The 21,131-nt window shown below is 41.7% G+C and overlaps 1 protein-coding gene across 1 annotated transcript; it reads right to left on the minus strand.

Annotated features, from left to right (window-relative positions):
- Nucleotides 1-9,163: 9,163 nt before the first annotated feature.
- MIS18A (MIS18 kinetochore protein A) lies at nucleotides 9,164-20,605 on the minus strand. The gene is made up of 5 exons (XM_010991632.3): nucleotides 20,215-20,605; nucleotides 17,517-17,583; nucleotides 13,025-13,147; nucleotides 10,593-10,689; nucleotides 9,164-9,982 (listed from the first exon to the last, which is right to left on the minus strand). The coding sequence occupies exons 1-5, from the start codon at nucleotides 20,555-20,557 to the stop codon at nucleotides 9,902-9,904; spliced, it is 711 nt and encodes a 236-aa protein (XP_010989934.1). The 5' UTR covers nucleotides 20,558-20,605; the 3' UTR covers nucleotides 9,164-9,901.
- Nucleotides 20,606-21,131: the final 526 nt, after the last annotated feature.

The following is a 21,131-nucleotide window of genomic DNA, read 5'->3' on the forward strand; positions in this document are numbered from 1 at the left end:
GTGTACAGCATGGATGGATGTGGAGGACATTATGCTAAGTAAAATAAGTCAGACAGAGAAAGACAAATACTATAAGATACCACTTACATGTGGAATCTAAAAAAAAAATACAACAAACTAGTGAATATAACAGAAAAGAAACAGACTCACAGACGTAGAGAAGGAACTAGTGGTTACCAGTGGGGAGAGGGAAGGAGGAGGGGCAAGATGGAGGTGGAAGATTAGGAGACAGAAACTATCAGGTATAAAATAAGATGCAAGGATGTATTGTACACCATGGGGAACATGGGCAATATTTTATAATAACTATAAATGGAGTATAAACTTTAAAATTTGTGAATCACTATATTGTATACTTGTAACATACACTGTACATCAACTATACTTCAATTTAAAAATATGATATTGTAAAATAAATACATAAATTTAAAAAGGTTAAAAAAATAAGTGTTCCACTAACACAACAAAACTTCTGATTGCTTTTACTAGATGAATCAGAGGAGGAAACTTCCAGATCATTCTAGCCCAGCTTCCTCTTTGTATAGATGAGGAAGCTGAGGCTGGGGGATGGGAAGTCGAGGACGCCAACTGCTCTGCTAGTTAGAGGCAAGGCAGGACCTAGATCCTGAGGCTCCAGGCTTCCCAGTCTGGTCCCACCTCACTGCACTGCTTCTTTGCCCCGACTTTCTGTTGAGCAAAATAATTTAATGCACATATATACATATATAAAACCTTCCGTTCCAGTCAATGGAAGTCTGACTTAAAGTGAAATTATCTGAATTTAAGGTTTTGGAAACTGTTTTCATCTAAATAAAATGCTTTTGATGCCTCATCCTACAAAGAAATAAGTGTTCCTTAACGTTTCCAAAGGAATAGACAGCGTTGAGACAGCGAGGATTCCCAGGAAGTCCCATGAGTCAGACTTTGGAGCCAGGTGATCAGAAACGAACTTCTCTGGAAGCCTGACACCACCCTCTTGACAAGTCCAACCGGAGCTGGAAGCATTTAGCAGCATTTAGGACTCAGAAGGTCCTGGGGGTGTGGGGGTGGGGATGCTTAGTAATGACCCTGAGTCGTGGAAACAGAAAAAATGACTGAAAGAGAAAACATAATTAACTTCTCAGTGTAAAATGCAAATCTCTTGGGGGGAAAGCCTGTGGGAGGGTAGGTGTAGACGGTTTCGGAATGAATGCTGACTAACCCAAGCCCCTGGCACTGGCGGGGGCTGGCGGGGAGAGGTCTTGACCGTCAGGTTGATTAAGGAGCCCGGTTACGAGAGCGGAGAGGGATAAACTCCGGGTGGAGACGGGGCAGCCGACGGGAAGGGGCTCCTGCCGCTCCTCTCGCCGCTGCGGCGGTGACCACGCTGGACGCGACGAACGTTTACGTGGTGCATTGCGGCCCCTTGTGGTCTGATTAAGGAAAAAAAAGTCGAACTCAAAGCCAGAGTAATACTAACCTACTTTACAGGTGTCAAGTGAGGCGCTGAAAAAATGACTACAGTGTTCAGAGTCATTAATAATCGTGAGCAAACAGATGAGCCTACGAAAGGGGCGTTTATTCTCTGTCCTCGAAAACAGCGCGTCTCAGATGTGAACGTGGGTGGCGGCCACTGGGGGTCTTGGTGGATTCCGGCTCTGATTCACATAGGCCTGGCAGGGCCTGGGGGAAGATGCCCGCGCTTTGAGAGGCCAGGGGCTCACAGGAAGGCGCCGGCCTTTGGATGAGCCAAGGCTGCTCCATCAGACCCCTCTAACTCCGGGGGCCACAGGCACCCTGGAGAGCATCCCCTGGGGTTACAATGCCTTCCCGTACCCAAACACTAGGGAACCCAAAAAACCACATTTCTTTCGCTTCTTCAAGCTAAAGGGCCTCTCTCCCCAAGCTCTAAGACAGCCTTTCCTCCCCAGGAAAGAATGTCTTGAGAAGGCAAAGCCCCTGACACCTTCTTACCTTATCAAGGAACTTCTTGTCAGAGTTGCCATAGGCCTGTGCTTTGTGGATTTCCATGTTAATAAGAGTCATGGTTTTCTTTGGCTTTCTGGTCGTTGAAAGCAGCAGGATGTTTCCAACGTTCTTTTATTTCCAAATCTCCTCTTGCATATTTGAAGGTGGCTTGTGTGTTTATCTACTAGGCTTCTCCCCCACACCCTGAGGCCCCTTGTAATTCTGCATCTTGCTTCAAGTAGCAAAGTTGCATCTACACCCCACCCCCAATTCCAAGAATTCATTGTATTTGGTTAGGGGGAAAAATGATACAAAGTATTTTTAACTTGGTGTGGGAGGAGAAAGATGGAATAGATAAGGCAGTAGAATGATCACAGGTGGGTAATTACACATGTAAATGAGTTCAATTTGGTAATTTTCCCTCGGATTCCTATTTACATTGGTTAACGTTGAATTCTAACCCCACATCACCACTGCATTTTAGGGTAGTTTATTTTTAGTCTTATATGTCAATTCTGAAACATTAAAAGCAATTCAGAATGCTTTGGTATAAAAATTTTTCTCAGATGTTTTTCACATTTTTCCATTTACTGTCATAACTGTACAAAGCAGACAGGGGATGAAAATTCTCTTTATTTAACAAGTATTAATTACCTCCAACATACAAGGTCTCACATCTTAGGTCTCTGGGGAAAAAAATCAGTCTTGCAGGAAAGGTTCCCACAAAAACTATAATATGAAATCAAATGAGGCAAGAAGAACATCCTGGAGTAATTTAGGAATGATAAGGTGGGAGAAGTTACTTTTGACTCAGAAATCAGCAAGGACTTCCTGGAGGAAGTGACGTTCAAGCAGGACCTTGAAGGACAAGTAAGAATTGTGAGTCAGAGTGTTCTGGTTGCAGAAGCTCCAAGTGCCAAATAGGAAAAGTGGGAGATACAGCTGGGAAGCCATCTGGGGCCAGATCAGGAGACTTGGAAACTCAGATTAAGAGAACTGTATTCTGTGTGCTATGGAGTAATGCTGAATGAGTCAAGATTCATTTGACAATGGTGAGTTTGCGGAATTGGGGGATTAAAGCATGAAGACAAATTAAGCAATAACTCAGGAGATAACGAAGCCTGAAAAGAACAAGTGACAAGAGAGAAATGGACAGGGTGGGGAGTAAGAGGCTTTGGGAAAGAAGAGAGGGGACCTGACGATTGATCAGAAGTAGGGCTAGGAATGGTGAAGAGCTCATGTGATTCTAGGTTTTGCATCCAGGCCACAAGAAGGGGGACGATGTCACTAAGAACTCAGGGGGCACAGGAAGGGGACAGGGCTGTGTAGGGCCTTGAGAACAAAACCATCAGTTTCCATTAGAGTGAACACACTCTGCACACCTGGAGGACATGGGGCCAGTGATGGGGGCTGCAGGGGATGGGGGTGTGGTCAGGTCATTGGGGAATCAGAACCGGGGCGGGGAGACAGTTCAGGGCTGTGGGAGTCAGAGACCCAGGGATGGTCCCTGAAGTCATGGCAGGGCGGGAAGTATCCAAGAGAGCCTGGAGAGAGACACAAGGGCAAGGGCAGAGCTCAGGGGAAGCAGGAGAAAGGAGCGCAGCCAGAAAGGGCAGCGAGGGAGGAGGAGGGCAGGGCAGATGCCATTAAAGATGGAGTATGAGTGCACTTGCTTGTTGGTCTGACAAGAAAACTTTCACACACACACTAACAAAGATATAATGAAGCCCGACACCCATTCAGCGACGATCAGTGACCAGGTGATGCCCAGGCAATGCCTCTCACTGTGCGGCTACTTCACTGAAGCATTTTACAGCAAATCCCACGCCTCATAGCATCTTGCCCCTGCACATTTTATCACGCCTCGCTGAGACATATGGACAACTGAGAGGAGAATTTTAAAGGGGAGGACAATCTTAAGTTGTTGGAAATTTTAGGGATTTCAGACAGACAGAAGCACTCTGTAGGAAGTCCTCAGTGGCCCTGGAGAGAGCAGATTCAGCAATGCCCAGAGTGGGAGACCAGGGCGGGGAGAGGGGCTACGGTTACAAGCAGGACAGCAGTTCAGGGAGGTATGGGCTGCAGGAAGGATGTCTGTCACCAGGAAGAGACCTGAGCATGCTTGTAGGGTGAGATTCAAGAATGCGGAAAGTGGACAGAGGCTGAAGACGTCAAAAAAAAACAGGTATGTGAAGCAACAATCCCATTCATTCCACCAAACATTAAATGAGCATTTGCCACGTGGCTGCATTCCTTTCAGCACAACCACAAGACATATAATCGCTGCTCTCGTGGAGGTGACACTCCAGCAGTGAGACAGAATTTAAACACACAAACATAAACTACGATGTTCAACGTGATAATTGCAGTAAAGCAAAATAAATGGCACGTAAGGGAGGTGGTTGCCAGGGAGATCCAGGATACACGGAGAGGTGAGAGCTTGAAACGGGCCAGCCAGCGACTCTGGGCAGAGGAGGGGAGAGGCCGGGAGACACCGCAGCCAGAGAACCAAAGTAGGGATGAAGGAAGAGGAGGGAACTCTCGTCAAGGGGGCTCAATCAGCTTCAATTACAGAAGAAAAAGAGGGAGAAGTTCATGACTTCTAAACCCTGCTAGGCACTAAGATTGCTAATACTACAGCGACGGATCCAGCTCCCTTGCATGTGTTTTACTGTCAAGACGCAAGGAGGCACCGCGACTGCACTTGGCGTGGAGAGGAGGCAGCAACGCACAGGAGAAAAGCCCTGGGTCCACTCGCTGGCAGAGCCAGACTTGGGCATCCATAGAATGGGAAGAAGGGTTTCTGCGGAAGAGGGTTTTGTGAGAACTGGCGGAGCTCCAAGCACAGTGCTGGGTACACACTAATGATCATTAAACGGTAAGAATAGAGCGGTCACCCCCAGCCACAAGCTGCTGTCTGTCCCCTTCAGGGAAAACCCTTTAAAGAATTCTTAAGATTTCTCTTCAAAATGGTTACACACCCTTGTATTTGCTTTGGAAAATGTTATTCAATCAAACATACATCCTACTTTTTCAAAACTTCTATGATTCTCAAGAAACCTTCAAAATTACAAGCCTACAGCTCCCAGGAGAAACATAAAGGTGACAATGTTAAGAAGAGAACTAAATTATTCCATTTCCTCAACTCTTCGAAGTCGGTGCCTGGATTCTCATTTTCCTCCTTTGAATTATTTGTTTTCCTTTCAGCTTACATAGGTTGAAGGGGCCCTTGAGAGATTACCTTGTCCATTTCTCTGCCTTAAAATTAGAGAGGATCTAAAAACCATGGTGGTAATCGTTTACGGGGGAAGAAAAGTGATAGTTAATTTAATTTTGTCAAGCTAGCAATGGTCGAGACCGACTTGAATGAAGTGGGGCCAGTTCTACTGGAAATCACATTTGGGCCAATAAAACGCTGGACCCCAGCACATCACTTCCTTAGCCCCCTTCACCTCACGCTGCCTCTGTTTATTATCTCAAAATTTTAGATGAGTGTAAACATTCTGAGGAGACTACAATTATATAGGTTGGCCTGGACTGCACTCGGACCATCGTGACCGGCAGCTCGGATAACAAAACACCCCGCAGATGGAACTCAGCTCTCATTAAACAAAATTAACACTTAGCACCCAAAACATGTCTGGGTTAGATTCAAGAGTAAATTATCTTCTCTCAGTTCACAAGTGATTGCAAACAAACTTTCTGTTTGTTCACAGGCAAGCAACTGCTCAGTTATTTACTGTATTCAGGAAGGACAAAAAAGGTGTGTGTAACATAGACTATTTATAAAGAAGAATTAATAAAATGACACTTTTAGGCTAATGGATTGCTTATTCTTGAGCTTGCCCTTAAAACTGTCAACTGGCCTGACTGACCAACCAGTTGCTGTTCACAGCTCCAGGTCCGTTGTTAAAATAAAGCTATTAATTTTACTGTTTCTGCTTTATTCCAGTAATCAAAAGTAATAATCATGCTTGGTTTCTGAGTTGTTCTCCAGGGAGAAAGTCACAGAACTGTAACCTTACAAAACAGGCTAAATACCAAGAAGACCATGCCTTGGGCTCTTATGAGATAAAGATTGAAAAAGTGACAACCCCAGCCTCTATGGAATGGGTCGCCTGGAGGCATCATGACGCCACTCTAAGTCTTATGACCAGAAAATGATTCTGTTGTTTATTGTTTGAGCCCTGGCTGTATAATCACCCTGCTCCGTCCCCAAGGTGGGTGCACAGTTCTGAAGGCACCACCCTGCTGTGAGTCTCCTTTGCCCGGCAAAGTAATAAAGCTGCCTCTTTTCTTCTAAGCTCCAAGACCCTGTCTCTGAGTTATTTGGCTCATCAGGGACGGGGCCAAATCTTTCAGCAACTTTTATATAAAATCTTAAGTCATTTGTTCGCAAATGTTTTGCTTTTCCCCCAGAAGAGGTGAAGATGGTGACTGTAATCACCAAGGTCTTAAGATACAGTGTTTCATTTCAGATTTATTAAATGAAAGGGTATCAGGATCTAGTCTTTTGGGTGTTGAATAGAGAAGTCAGTTAACAGTAAGCAGGGGAATTCAAAATAGACAGTAATATGCTGGGAAACCAGCTCTCTGGGGAGAAGAAATCCTGATTTTTTAGCACTTGCTGATTGCTCTGGTGTAAATACTCCTAATCACCGACAATTTGAAGCTTCCAAAGATTTAAGAGTCAGCTCACAAATTCCTGAAAACTGAACAATTGACTCAGTTTCTGCAGGCCCTGGAGCCAGAGGGGGCTGCTTTAAGAGTTCTTTCATGCCTTCTCTCTTATTTGTCCAAACTCAGTTGTTAAGCCACTAAAAAGTGTGAATTTCATACCTTAGGATCCCAACACAGGTTTTAAAAAAGATATTTTGTCCTAGGCAGTGAATAAAATCCGGTTATAAAAGAATGTCTAATGATGCAGAAATGTTTATGAAATATTTTAAGTAAAAACGGTAAATTTGCATATGACTACAAGGATATACTCCGAAAAAGTGATCATTACTCTGGTTGTGAGATTGTTTGTGGATTTTATTTTGTTCTTTGTGCTATTGTTCTACTTTTCAAGTTTTCTACAATGTCTGTGTATTTGTAATTGGAGAACTAAATCTAGTGTTACTATTTTTTTTTTAAATATGGTGTTTCAGATGTTTTTCTTTTATGTCCATACAATACACTCTTACAGGGAGACTGGCTAGAAGACTGAATTAGATCGACTCATTTTAAGCAAGACTACCCTTCGTCATTCATTTTTGTGACACTTTAAAAAACAGAGGCTCAAAATGATTGAATGACTGCCCAAGGTCACCTGGCTAATAAAGCAGTTGAAGCGGGGACTCTGGCCCAGGATCCCTGCTACCCCTGAGATTTCCCTCAAAAACACATCACCTTGCTCATCATGGTTCCTTCTTTCAAGAAGTTCTTACTGAACACCTAGACCCAGTCCTGCAAGGAGGCACTCTCCTGGTTTTGCTCATTTTAAATGCCCCAAGCATGACCAGAATCACCCAGGCAGGACACACTCCATCCAGGCACTGACGCTACACAAGCCTGCCCACAGCAGGCTCTTCAGCTTGGAAATGTTTGAACGTAACAGGAGAGCTAGCTGAGCATGACAGAACCCACATTCTGGGATGAAAACCATGTACAGTGTTCTACACACATGCATTTACAACAGTCTGTAAATACCACGTAACAGGTCCTGACACCAGTCTCCCACTGCTCCCTAAAGGACTAGGGAGTCCCCTTTTCAACGATGGCTGAAGAAACAAATTCTGGGTAGATCCTTTCTGAAGCCTTTTTTGGGTCCTGTGCAATATGGGCTGGAATGCCCGTTTCTTGCTTCAGGACCCTCATTTCTGTTCATGGGCAGTGCTTTGCCAGAGCTTGGTAACCAGAAACAACAGCATGTGGCATTTATAAGGAATATGGGAGCAAGAACCCACTTCCCAAGGAAGAGGTTTTAGTATGTGGACATACAGGGCAAGTAGGAAAAAACAACAAAAAACCCACAGCATTCCAATGAGCTCCCATGCAAAGCCAGAAAAGCCAAGCCACCAGGCTTCAGGGAAACAGGTGGCCCCAGGGGAGGCTGGCCCACAGTGTGGGAAAGGCCTCTGTCCTCTAAGTGCCACAGCAGCGCACAGGGAGGACAAAGCGGTCCCACGTGGGCCCCTCGGGGTGAGCAGTGTGGGAGCCTCAGAGCTGCCTCTCCCTCGGCGATGGCAAGGCCACCCCTTCAGTGACATCACAGGCAGAGGCCAAAGATGCGGGCTGTGCCTTATGAGACACGACTGCTTCCTGGCATTTATCTACTTCCAGATGTTTCAGCAAAGACCATGTGATACAAGCGTGTGTGAGCTTTCCACCCACACTCCAGGGATGGTTAGTTAACTTCATCTGACCCTACCTGGAAATAAAATTCCAGGGTGGTGAGTTTGCCAGAAAAGGCTAATCAAAGGCCCGCACTTAGAGGAGCCACAGAGGCACTTGGGCTGTTTATCTCTCAATCCACAACAGAAGCTTGGTTAGCACTGTGGAAATTATTTTTCACTGGTGAAATGAGTAGTTTTCAAAATGTTTGGATTAGCTAGAAATCCTGGCCCAGAATGAACAGGGTAAAAGGAACTGGGGAGCCAGACTGCCTGCCTCTTTGGAATGGCCCTGAAAGTGATCGTTGGAGGATTCTGTTACCTGTGCAACCAAAGTTAGCTGGATCTTATTGTTAAAATGCTCTCCCATCTGCTCTAAATGAACTTTGACACAAGTGCCACTGAAGCACTAAAAGGACAGACCCTTGGGACTTCATCGAGCCTGCTGAGGCAGGATGACTGTCCTGTTGCCAGTAGGTGTCGAGAGACCTGGAGGGCTTGCTAATTTCAGATTATTAGAGGCTGCTGATGACCTATCGAAAAGAACTCAGTAACTGTCAGTGATCAAGTCAATCTGACTCAGGACCTTTTGCTATGGTAACTTTAAGTATTCTCAGAAATCATCAGGGAAGAGCAGAAGCTGAGTTACTCACACGCGCTGAGTACTAGTGTTATGTGGCCTCTTCTGTACTCAAAAACAGAGGGGGGCTGGGGAACCCTGGGGTTACTCTGTAGGCCTGAGCAGGCCCGCCACTCAGCCACGTCCTGGAATGTGCGGAACTCAGGGCACCAGGATTTTTGAGCTCAGTTAAATAATTCAGTTTTGTAAAAATCAACTGTAAAACATTTTGCTTTAATCTTTATTTTCTCCCTGATTATAAAAATAACATGCGCTTACTCTAAGTCCTACATTATAGAAAACTGGAAAGCTGAAAATATCCCCAGAATCCCACCCTCAGAAATGACTACCACTTTGGTAAATATTCTGCCAGATTTGGGGGGCATACAGTAGCAAATTAACAGGGTAAGTGGAATTCTGCGACTACTAGAATACATGCTGTTCTGCTCCTGTGCAAGGTTTCAAACAGTCCTGACAAGTGACTCAGCTGATCAGTTTCTCCACAGAGCTGTACGCATTCGTTTCAGAGAAGAGTCAACCACATAGTGGGTAGAAAAACCTCTAAGATTTTCTTACCACTCAATATTAAATATTGTTCAAAGTATTAAAGATGAAATAAAGTTTAAAGAAATAGGAAATAAAGAATAATGAATTTGGTACAGAGAAAACAGTCTAGAAAATCACAGCAGTTTGTTATCCAGACAAAAACCCCTAAATGCCACTTCCAGCAAGTATCACGACTTTAAAACTGGAATTTGGGAAACAATCCTCCTTCTACCATCAGGTACAGCCGGGAAAGTAATTTACGATTCTTCTCATTTGACCAGTACAAGAGAATACAATGTACATGCCCATTCAGAATTCTTTCCATTCGAAGTGAAGTAAATTATAACAAGAAACGCTACGTGTGAAACAACTGTCCACCAGTGGAAGACTCCAGAAGGGGGACTTGGAACCGATTTCAGCTTTTGCAACTGGTAAAGGACAATTTTGATTCAGCCTCCCACAGCTTTGTTTGTAATGCTTTCAAAACATCCTCCATCTATTGGATTGAAAAAAGAATACAAAAAAAAAAAAATACATATGATTAAAATTATACTTGGTTAAATATGATTAAAATATATACCATTAATATAATTTCTGAATGTTATGGATTACACAGAGATATTCAGTGTTTATTTAATGGAATTCTATTTATATAAGACATACATCTATTAACAGTAGTTCTCAACCTCTAATCTACAGCTTTTTTATACATTCATCACTCTCTTGCTTATCTGGCAATGAGATGTTAACAATCAATAACAAGGTTATTTTTACCATGTGAGTTGAATCAAAGGAAATATTGATTTCATTAAAACATATTTCCATTTTAATAGTTTCAGAATATATATTACTTTGATTTTAGCATGAAATGTCTTCTTTACTATTATTTTTTTTATAAAGCTTTAGCATAATTTGTAATCTGGCTCCCAAAAAATCAACCTTACCAACTGAAATAAACAATTAATAATAAAACAAAATAAGCACTCTCACCAGGAAAGTGCTAAGATCAAAACAGAAGACATTATAAGCATTATTTGTGGAGAAGCTCTTGTTCACTGACTGGAAGTTGTTCATACAAAGATACAAAAAGTGCAGAACAAAATTACCTGCTTTAGAGATTTTTCTATTTCAACTCTGCTTTCAAGATTAAAAAGCTCTTTATCTTCTGACACAATTTGCTTTTCAGAGGACCCTAAAACATAACTAAAGTATAGTACAACACAAAGTTAAAAGATGAAATGGGAGTAAATATAAAATTTATGTAATATTAAAACTCAAAATGTATTAAACTATATGTTAGTATCAAGTAAACACATGAAACAACTACTTTTGTTCATAGCAACCTACATAGAAAGTTATACCACAGGAAAGCATGCTTTTCTCTGTAACAGCTTTGTCCAGACAGCCCCACATAGTTCCCAGTATCGTAAGTATTTCATTATTGGGAATAAACTTGCTCTTTAGTAAGCTGGGCGGCAAAACATACAAGGCTGTGTGTGTGTGTGTGTGTGTGTGTTTTGTAAACGGAGGTACTGGGGTTAAACCCAGGACCTCGTGCATGCTAAGCATGAGCTCTACCACCGAGCTATTTCCCCCTCCCCCAATCATACAGGCGCCCCCTCCACGGGAGGCAAAACATTAACACTTACAGTTCAAAATTCTATTTTACAGTTTAAAAAGATCCTTAAGAAGCCACTGCTGTTTTGCTTTATGTAACTTTTCAGGAACATGTGCATTTTCAAATTTGACTTTCAGTAAATAATTTGTGGCATCAACTCCTGATTTCCCAGATTTGGGCAACTGCAACACTTGTAAGTTATGTTTGGCTTCCCTCTCTGGGATGATGAGATGCTGTGATTTAGAAAATGCCACACGAGCAGAAAAACTGGCCTGGCAACGGGAGGAAAATAGGCCCAGCTTCGGTAACCAAATAAATCTAAACAGCAAGGAGGAAAGTGCTAGTATTTCTCAAAAGAAAACTTGATTCATTTGCATTTCTTTAGTAGTCTTTCATCACATGTGACAATTCCAGTGTGTCACTTCTTTTGTCAAATAAGAACGATCTTCTCTTGTAAACCCTATTTCTGAAAAATGGCATGGGAAGCAAAATTACGGAAGGCAATTAACATCCTATTCTGAAAAAAAATGAGATGAGGGGAAAAAATGAAATGGCAATGAGTAATTTATAAAGTTGCAAATAAACATTACAGACAGCATGCACTTCTACCACAAACCAGGTTCCTTGACATTAAAATTCTGCCCCAAGAGGTAACTACCTTAAATTCAACTGTTCAGGAAAAAACTGCTTCAATACTATGACCCCCTGTGGGAGAACCTCCCACACGTTTTCTTTTACACACACCTGCATCACTTTTCGAAGTTTTGTACCAACCCTGCTGGACTGAGAGTCCGTGTCTTTCATACTTGTACTCTCACTCACTTCATTTTCACAAATCCGGGTAAAGTTCTCATGGAGATTAAAGGAAACAAGATTTGTTTGGGCCTGGGTCTTCCATTTAAATATTAAAAAAACAAGACAGATGTGACCTCTCTCCAGGCAAGCCTACATGCTTTACAATAATGAGCAGTACTTGCTGTATTATTCTTTTGTGTAAGGACGGTAAAAAGTTTGAAGATTTTATAATTTTGATCTAAACCTATCTACTTTCAAAGAAGGTGGCAAAACTGCAGTTATCAAAGAATAATTAAATGAGAAATTATAATATAATAAAAATACTGTTTTAAATTTTTTAAAGAAAAAAACTAAGAAATTCAACAGGAGTGACAAAAATACCTCGAGAAATGCAAGTGTGGACACTTTCTTTTCTTCTTAAATTGTTCTTCTTTCTGATTTCTTAGATATCTTAAAAGTCTTAAGGGTTATATCTTCTCCAGGATAAGTGAAAATACATTGGGATCAATTGATTAATTTTGTTCCCCATTTAAAAAGGCTAATAATTAGATAGCCATTAAGACATCTGTCATCAGCCCCTGATTCACCTTGTCTCCTAACACTTTTCAGAAATCTTGAGAAGTGAAGGTACTTCCTTGCATCTCTCAAGAAAATAAAAAGCACACAATCCTTCACTACTTTCAAGGAAATAGTTGGACTGTGTATGTCTACTTTTCCAGAACACCAAAGGGACTTCTCTCCTGACCTATTTTTGAAATTCCTATTTCTTCATGATATTCTAGGAGGCTAAAAAGTAGAGAAAAAAATAAAATGGGCAAAATATACTGATACACACAGCTGCTTTTTAAAAATCCTATTAAAATAAATACCTATTACAAAAAAACTGAACAAATTTTTACTCTGAAAAATGTTCTCAGTGTTTTCTCCTACAATTTAGAATGACAGACTTTTCCAATACCAAATAAATCAGGTGCAAACAAACAAAAAAAATCACTGGCTTTGTCAGAAATTACTACTTAAAAATTGTAACCAGTGTTGATTTAATTCCAATGTTTTCATACCAGTTTCTCTGCAAAGAACTTTGAGAGTTCAGTTATGAGCTATTCACTTATATAGCAAACTTACCTTTCAATGGCTTCAACACTGAGGCAAAACAAGTCCCTCTTGTAGTCTAGATCCTCGGGTGTGCATCTGTAAACGTAGCCAAGGCTGAGCGAACACCCCGCGCAGTACAAAGGCTCCAGAATGCTGCAGCACAGAAACGCCACAGCGTCAGCAAAGCAGCAACTGGTCAACAAGATTCCACTGTTCAGATCCAGAAACACCTAAACGGTTAAGTTGCTGAAGTATATTATCCTGACCCTCCTAAGTCACATATATAAAGAAGGAAAAAGTGACAGTAAGATGCTTACATTGGAAATGCAGAGTCACCTCCAGGCCACACTGCCTTAAGCACTAGCGACAAGGGGCATATACAAAAGTGGCAAGAAGGGAGTACACTAAGGCGGTGTTTTTCTAGAATGTAAGCACCTCAATCTGGTATTAAGAAAAATTATCTACAATCTGGAAATAAGACAAAAAGATTCTACATGCCCTTTTAATGTTATATTGTGCACCAATGATCATTAACACTCTGGGGCCAGGGTAAGCAAATTTTCTCTGTAATGGTCCAGAGAACAAATATTTTAGGCTCACAGGCTAGCTGGTGTCTGTCGTAACTACCTGCCTCCACCAGTGCATCACAGAAGCCACCACAGGTAATACACAACTGAATGGACCTGAATGGACAGTCTGTGTTCCAGTAAAAATATATTTACAAAAAAAACACAAAAAACTGGTGCCTGGCCCACGAGCCATAGTTTGCTACCGTGGAGGTAACATTGTTTGGTTACTACCTACTATTGATTGCTGCCCAGACTCTCTAAAGTTAGATGATGACTTATAGAAAGAAAACTGATAAGTTACAAATCATTTTAGCCTGGTACAGATGCAAATGTTTTCCATTAAAAAAAAAAAGATAACCCCAAAGGCTGAGGTTTTACTGTCCTGTAGGACATTAACTACATGTGTCCTATAGAGTATCCTCCTCTAAACCAACTTTGCTATATCCTGGTTCCCTCACTAAGGAGTTAAAAACACCTTGACATGTGCTCATTACGTATTTGTTAGAGATGACTTTTTAAAAATTATTCTTTGATACTAATTTTTTTTAAGTTTTTCCTTTATTTTATTTTACATTTTGCAGGAGGAGGTAATTAGGGATTGATTGATTGACTGATTGATTGATGAATGGAGGTACTGGGGATTGAACCCAGGACCTCATGCGTGCTAAGCACACACTCTACTACTGAGCTATGCCCTCCCCCCAGATACCAATACTTCTCTATCAACTACAAATATGTTCCACAGAGATAATTCACAAATATTTCACTTGATCCATCATTATTTCTCCACAACACTGTTCCTTCATTCCCAATATTTCTCAACTCAGGTTCTGCAAAATTGAAAATATTTCCTCATGTCAATTCAGGTCTTCTTTAGCACTTAGAATCTTCTGTCTCCCAAATGCCTTGTCTAATTGACCCAAATAGAAATACCCATACAAAAGTTACAGTTCTAAGACATAGCAAATTGATAACTGGAGATTCAAATCTAGTAATGATCATGATAGTGCAATATATATCACAAAAGGTAGCTGTTATTCCAAAAGTATTATAATTCCTTTGGGTATGTGAGACACTTTTAATAACTAAATAGCTATTTCTGCTATCAAGCAAATTGGAGCTAACCAAGACTCAAACAGCATATTATAGATTGCATTACTGTTTGCCTAGATACTAAGAGACAGTCTTAATTGCTGTGGCAACATACAGAAAAAAGAACAAAAAACAAAATGGATCACTGCCTGATATTATAAGCTCTCATTGATGGTATAATTAGATAATATATCAGAATCATATATTAAGCCTTTATATGGGCTTTTATAAGCTTCTGTTATTTTTTTTCTTGAAGTATAGTCAGTTTACAATGTTGCATCAATTTCTAGTGTACAGCATAATGTTTCAGTCATACATACACATACATACATTCCTTTTCATATTCTTTTTCATTATAGGTTACTACAAGATATTGAATATAGTTCCCTGTGCTATACAGTATAAACTTGTTGTTTATCTATTATATACATAGTAGTTAGTATCTGCAAATCTCGAACTCCTAATTTATCCCTTCCCATCTCCTTTCTCCCCTGGTAACCATAAGTCTGTTTTTTATGCCTGTGAGTCTGTTTCTATTTTATAAATAAGTTCATTTGTGTCTTTTGGGGGGGATGGGAGGGATTGCAGATATATGTGATATCATATGGTATTTTTCTTTCTCTTTCTGGCTTGCTTTACTTAGAATGATGATCTCCAGGTCCATCCATGTTGCTGCAAATGGCGTTGTGTTATTCTTTTTTATGGCTGAGTAGTATTCCATTGTAAAACCATACCACAATTTCTTTATCCAGTCATCTGTTGACGGATGTTTAGGTCAATTATGTTTTTATATAAGAAATAGAAAAGCATTTTAATAAGCCCCACAGAGGAATCCTACCTATACTACCAACAGTGAAAGGAAAATTTGCTACATATCAAAACTAGTAATTGAGACCAGGCCACTATACACAATTACCAAGATTGTGAAATGATATCTAACGTGGGTGTCATCAGACAAGAAAGGATTCTTAGATAAAACTAAAACACAAAATAGACTGATCAATGCATAAGACTTTTATTCTGAATTATCAAAGTCAAACTGATGCCACTAAAGAGTGCAGGCAAACCCATTCACTTCTTGAGAAGCAATGAAGAGATGGCAGTCTCTGTTATCACAGCATCTTTCTGCTTTCACAGCTGGCAAATATTTGGCCAGCATTCACCCTTGTCATTTATGGAGAAAGCAGTGCCAGAAATCATAAGGTGATTTTAGACAAGGAATGAATTAGCTTGTAGGAAAATTAGCAAATGACAGAATCAGGGTGAATAGAGGAAAGAGAGCACTGCTACCTTTACAATGTAATTCCAAAACCCACAAGTACTCCTGTCGACCTTCTGCAGAATGGCTCAGGCAGCTATTCAGTAGGATAGCTCTATGAAAAAATTCATGAGCATCCTAAAGCAATAAGGTATTTCCCGAAGTGACCTGTGACGCTAGTGAAATTCAAGACAATGGAACACGGCATAAAGGACGTGTTCAGGGGATACAAGTAAACAGGACTAAGTAACACTGGTCCAAAGACTGAAAGTCAATTCCCTTTTCAATTCTTTATCAATCCTAATTGTTAAAAGAAGAAAAGTCTCAGTCTGGTGCTAGAATGTCTTTAGCTTGTATCTCACAGTTGCAAATCTTTTAACAGTAAGAGAACAGACCTCAGGCTCAGAACCAGCCAGGGAATAGTATCTCAGCTAGAATTTAATAACATTTGTTTTCACTGTAATTATCTTCACAGTTACTTTCTGGTTACAGCAAGTGATACCCTTATGACAGTAATATAAAGATTCCTTTTTTTAAAAATTGTGTCAATTTAATGAAAAATATTAAGTACATGATAGCACAGCTATCAGAAATAGGGCAAAAATGGTAAAGGTGACATCAAGGTGACTAGAGTCGGGAAGCAGAGAAAACTTTGCAGGAAGCAAAGAGAGATAACAAAGCATCATCCTAGCTTTTAACTGATTAGTCCTGTATCCTTAGTGAGTTCTAACCTCCCCAGGCCTCACTTTCTTCAGCTACAAAATGAGAAATGACCTAGCACTGGGTTTTCCAAATCACCTGCACGCCAGCAGTACAACTGCTATTACATCCACGTAGTACCTGTCCTATCATGAATTTAATTCTCCTTAGGTAAAGTAATTTTAATTAAAATACACTTTATTTGAATAGGACTCTCTAGCATTATTAAAAATGAAAACCCAATATTTTAAAATACACTTAAAGTATACTTATGATTATTAATTTCTGTTTAATTGCTTGTGTACCACTTATTCACGTACAATGGGCAGCAATTCTGTAAGGCAGAGCTTCCCATTCCATTCGCTGAGGACGCCACTTGCGGCAGATGGGTGGGAGGCAGAGCCAGATACTGACACTTCACGCCTCAGGGTGGCAGCACAGGCCCTGCGATTGCTGGAGCCCCGCGCTGTTCCTTCCGCAGCCTTGTCTGTTGACCTCAGAAGGCCCTATGTCTGTGTGCATGTGGGAATGCACATTAGCATTTTCTTTGATTGTCATGACATGAAGAAGGTGGGGAGCATTTGTCTAAACCATCTTTTGGCTCTGAGATTTCATGATGCAGGTATTTTCTTCTTCTATTTTTATTTTCAATTTTCTTCAGCACCAAACCCAAAGATCCAAAAAGGGAGTATCAGAATGTGCCTTGAGAAATTTAGAAACCCTTCCATCTCATCTATAAGTAGACCACCACCACTCAAAAACTGATATATCAGAACGACTGATTTTATACTGATCACTATGAAAAAGTTTTATCCCAAATCCTACTGCTAATGATCTTTTTAAAGATTTTTATTTCAAAAACATTTTCTCTAACATATATATTCACACCGATAGCCTTACTCACCAACCATTTTCATTTTGACGTTTGGACAGTATCTGTTCCTTATCCACAGAAACGTTACAGGAAACAGCTAGAAAGAAGAAAGTAACTACTTACTAATGCGGTTTGTTGTGATACATATGAAAACATTTAGAGAACTTCTATTCTACACAGATTTTATTTATTTACTTTTGGTATTGTTACAAGCCTTTTGGGGGGGGATGGGGGAGGTGATTAGGTTTATTTATTTAATTATCTTTTAAATGGAGGTACTGGGGATTGAAGCCAGGACTTCATGGATGCTAAGCACACACTCTACCACTTGAGCTATACCCTCCCCTAGAGAACTTCTAATTCAATTTTCATTTTAGAACTCAGAAGGCCAAAAAAAATAAGGGTCCAAAGTCACATACACACAGGGGTGGTTTAAAACTAAATGTACAGGTCTTCTGGAAAAAGATAGCAGAACAGAAGTTATTTCCTTCCCATCCCATGAACTTAACCAAATGAATAAAATTAGGGGATGAAATTCAATTGACAATAAAACTTGGAACAACCAGAACCTCAAACCACAGACTACCAAGAATATTCACCAGACAGTAAAATTGGGATCAAAACCAAGGAAGACGATAAAAGCCTGCATACACATCTCTAGATCTCAAACACAGAGCTCATTTTTCTAGAAGTAATTGAGAGGGTCCTCAGGAACCCAGCCCCAAATCTTTTAGACCACAGCTTGGACAGGGGTCACAGATGAACCCTAGAAAAGCAGGAAACATCCCCGGGGGACCCAAGTCCAGGATACATTAGAGGAGGGGGTGGAGGGACATGAAGAAGGTACATCAGACCTAAAACGGCCAGACCAGACTCTTGATGTCACCTCTTCCTAGAGTCCACCTTAACTGGGTAAATCCACCTCCATCTACCCGGTGTCATCCTTGATTCCTCATCCCCTGGCCCTGCTCCCCTACATCCACTCCACTCATCAGCCCTATCAATACTACCTGACAACCCTCACTCCACCCCCACACCACCCCCACCTCCCCTGCCCGGACGACTGCACTAGCTCCTGACTGACCTCTCCCCACTTCCACGCTTATTCTCCTCTTCAGTGCGTCCTCCAAAGAAAAAACTGGGTCATTTCACCCTCCTGCTTAAACACCTCATTCACTAGAATAGATTCTACAGAACAGCCTACAAGGTCCTGAATTTTCTGGCCCTTTCCTTTCTCCTTAAATCTTATCTTTATTCTACTATCCGGCCACACTAGCCTCAAGGCCTTTGCACTAGCTGCTCCCTCGTGCCTGGAAAAAGCAACACGCATGACCCCAGAACTGAACATGCAGCCAAGCTGACATTCATGTACAAAGACAATATAATGACATTTTCAAGCACTCCAACTTGAAGTTTTCTTGGGGATGAGGAGACCACTGATGACGATTAATCAAATAAACAACTCAGGAATGAGACAGCTATTAATAAGCTTTCCTATTAATAAAAGTCCTGGAGTTGAGAAATCAGTTCATAGAAACATTAAGCCAAATGATCATGCTATGGCTACAGAAATGTTATAAATCTTGACAAAGTAAAAATAATTAAACTAACTCAAATTGGGGTCGCGGGAATAGAAATTAATCTAAAAGTTCATTTCTTTACCTTTCTTTGGGAGGGAGGAAAGATGAAGGGGTGTGTTAAATTGATTTCTCTAAAGCTGACAAAAAATATATATATATACACACATACATACATAAAATATATAAAATACTTAAATTTTAAAAACTACTAGTATAGAACAACTGGATAAAAGAATCCTATTTTAATAGATAAAACAAAACAAAGGAAAGGGCCCATGTGATAAAGATGTAAGTATGGTAAAACTGAAGACTTAACACCAAACGTATTATTTCTTAAAAAGTCGTAACATAAACTCACCCACCAAAATAAAGAACTTCTCCTACTGTATCAAAAATCCCAACCGAAATACATACATGCTGTTCTAATGGTGGCAACGCTGAAAAAAATTCCCCTAAATAAATACTAGGAAAACAACAAAGCAAAAGAACGCTGGGAAAAACCTACAGATAACTGGTGGAGCCAGTATTAGAAGCTAGAACTCCGACCTTAACTCTTTTACAACAACCTCCTTCCTCTCCAAATTTTGATGGGATTATTTTACTGAAAGCTTTCACTGAAAGTTTCCTACTTTCTAAAAAAAACAATTTTTATAGCACTGTGTTCGGTCAACTCTATGGTTTTAACACGTCAGACTGTAAAGGCGTCCGTTGATAATAAGGTCTGAGTAATCAACACTGACATCCCCTGCAGGAAGCAGGTAGCTGAGCTTAATTTCCTAAATAAACTGTTAACAATATTATTTAACGAGTAACAGCCTGCTAATATCTATGAGGAGTAAGACGCTACACCCCAAATGCTTCAGCCTAATTGGTCTTTGTTCCCTAACTAATGCTCAGGACGATGCTGATTCCTCTGCTGCTTTTCTGGGATGGGGGACCCCAGAGAAGGACCTGTGACTCGTGAGCCCAAGATGCAGCGGTGACCCTCCATCCCTTTATCTGGGACAGTTCACCCTCTCTGGTTTTTCTGCTTTTAAAGACCCTGGGCAGCCCGAAAGCCACCTCCGCCTCCTCCTGGGCCGCCCAGGTGCGGCACACCTGGAAAGAAGGCGGCCCCAAGGCTTAGGGCTTCCGCGGCCGGAACTCACAGCGCAGCAGGATGCAGTTGGTGTCCTCCTGGCTCGTCACCCAGCTCAGAGAATCGCCCAGAGGCCGCCGGCAGCGGGAGCACAGAAACACCAGCGGCCTGTCCTCCTCCTCGGCCGGCTCCGCAGCCTCCTCGCGCTGCGTCCTTTCCGTGCAGGCCACCGACGCGTCCCCGCTCACGGAGCTCCACATGCTCGCCCACTTCTGCAGCAGCTGGTGGCGGCCCGAGTCTTCGGAGAGCCGCTTGCCTAACAGCGAGGAGTCGCTCCACTTGCCTTTGTCGCCACATGCACAGCTAGCAGAGGAGCATCCTTTGCAACAACCCGGAAACCAAGCACCCGCCATTACCTACAAATTGCCCGCGCCGCGGAGAGCCGCGGGAAAAAAGAAAAAAACAAAAAACAAAAAACCTTGCGCATGCGCGCGGCAGGGCGCGGCGGCGGAGGCCGAGAAGGGGCTAAAACCTGAGGGGCGGGGCCTGAGGGAAGACTGATCGCGGGCCGCCTGGTAGCGCGCATGCTCGCCGTGGAACTGGGCCTGAGCCGGGAGTCACTGCGCCTGCGTCAGGCTTTCTAATCCCACGGAAATGGAGGCTGCTGGAGGTTCGCCTGACGGGCTATTTGGCGAGGAGAGTTGTCGCTTGTATAGGAGGAAAGCGTGTTTGAGAAAATTACGCGCCGCAAACTAAGTCACCAGCTCCTTACCGAGACCTTCACAGTGGTTACTAAAGCGAATACGCCGGCCACACACCACCCAGAGACAGGAGTTGGGGCACACTCCTGCTTTCGTCCCTCCTCGAGATGCTACAACCCCTCAAATTTAAGGTGCCCGAGTCACTTGGGAGCTGATTAAAACATAGGTTTTTGGGTCGCACCTTTAGATTCTGGTTCAGTAGGTCGGGGCGGGCTCAAGAATTTGC

The sequence above is a fragment of the Camelus dromedarius genome, chromosome 2 (genome assembly GCF_036321535.1).
Source record: "Camelus dromedarius isolate mCamDro1 chromosome 2, mCamDro1.pat, whole genome shotgun sequence".
Classification (NCBI taxonomy): Eukaryota; Metazoa; Chordata; class Mammalia; order Artiodactyla; family Camelidae; genus Camelus; species Camelus dromedarius.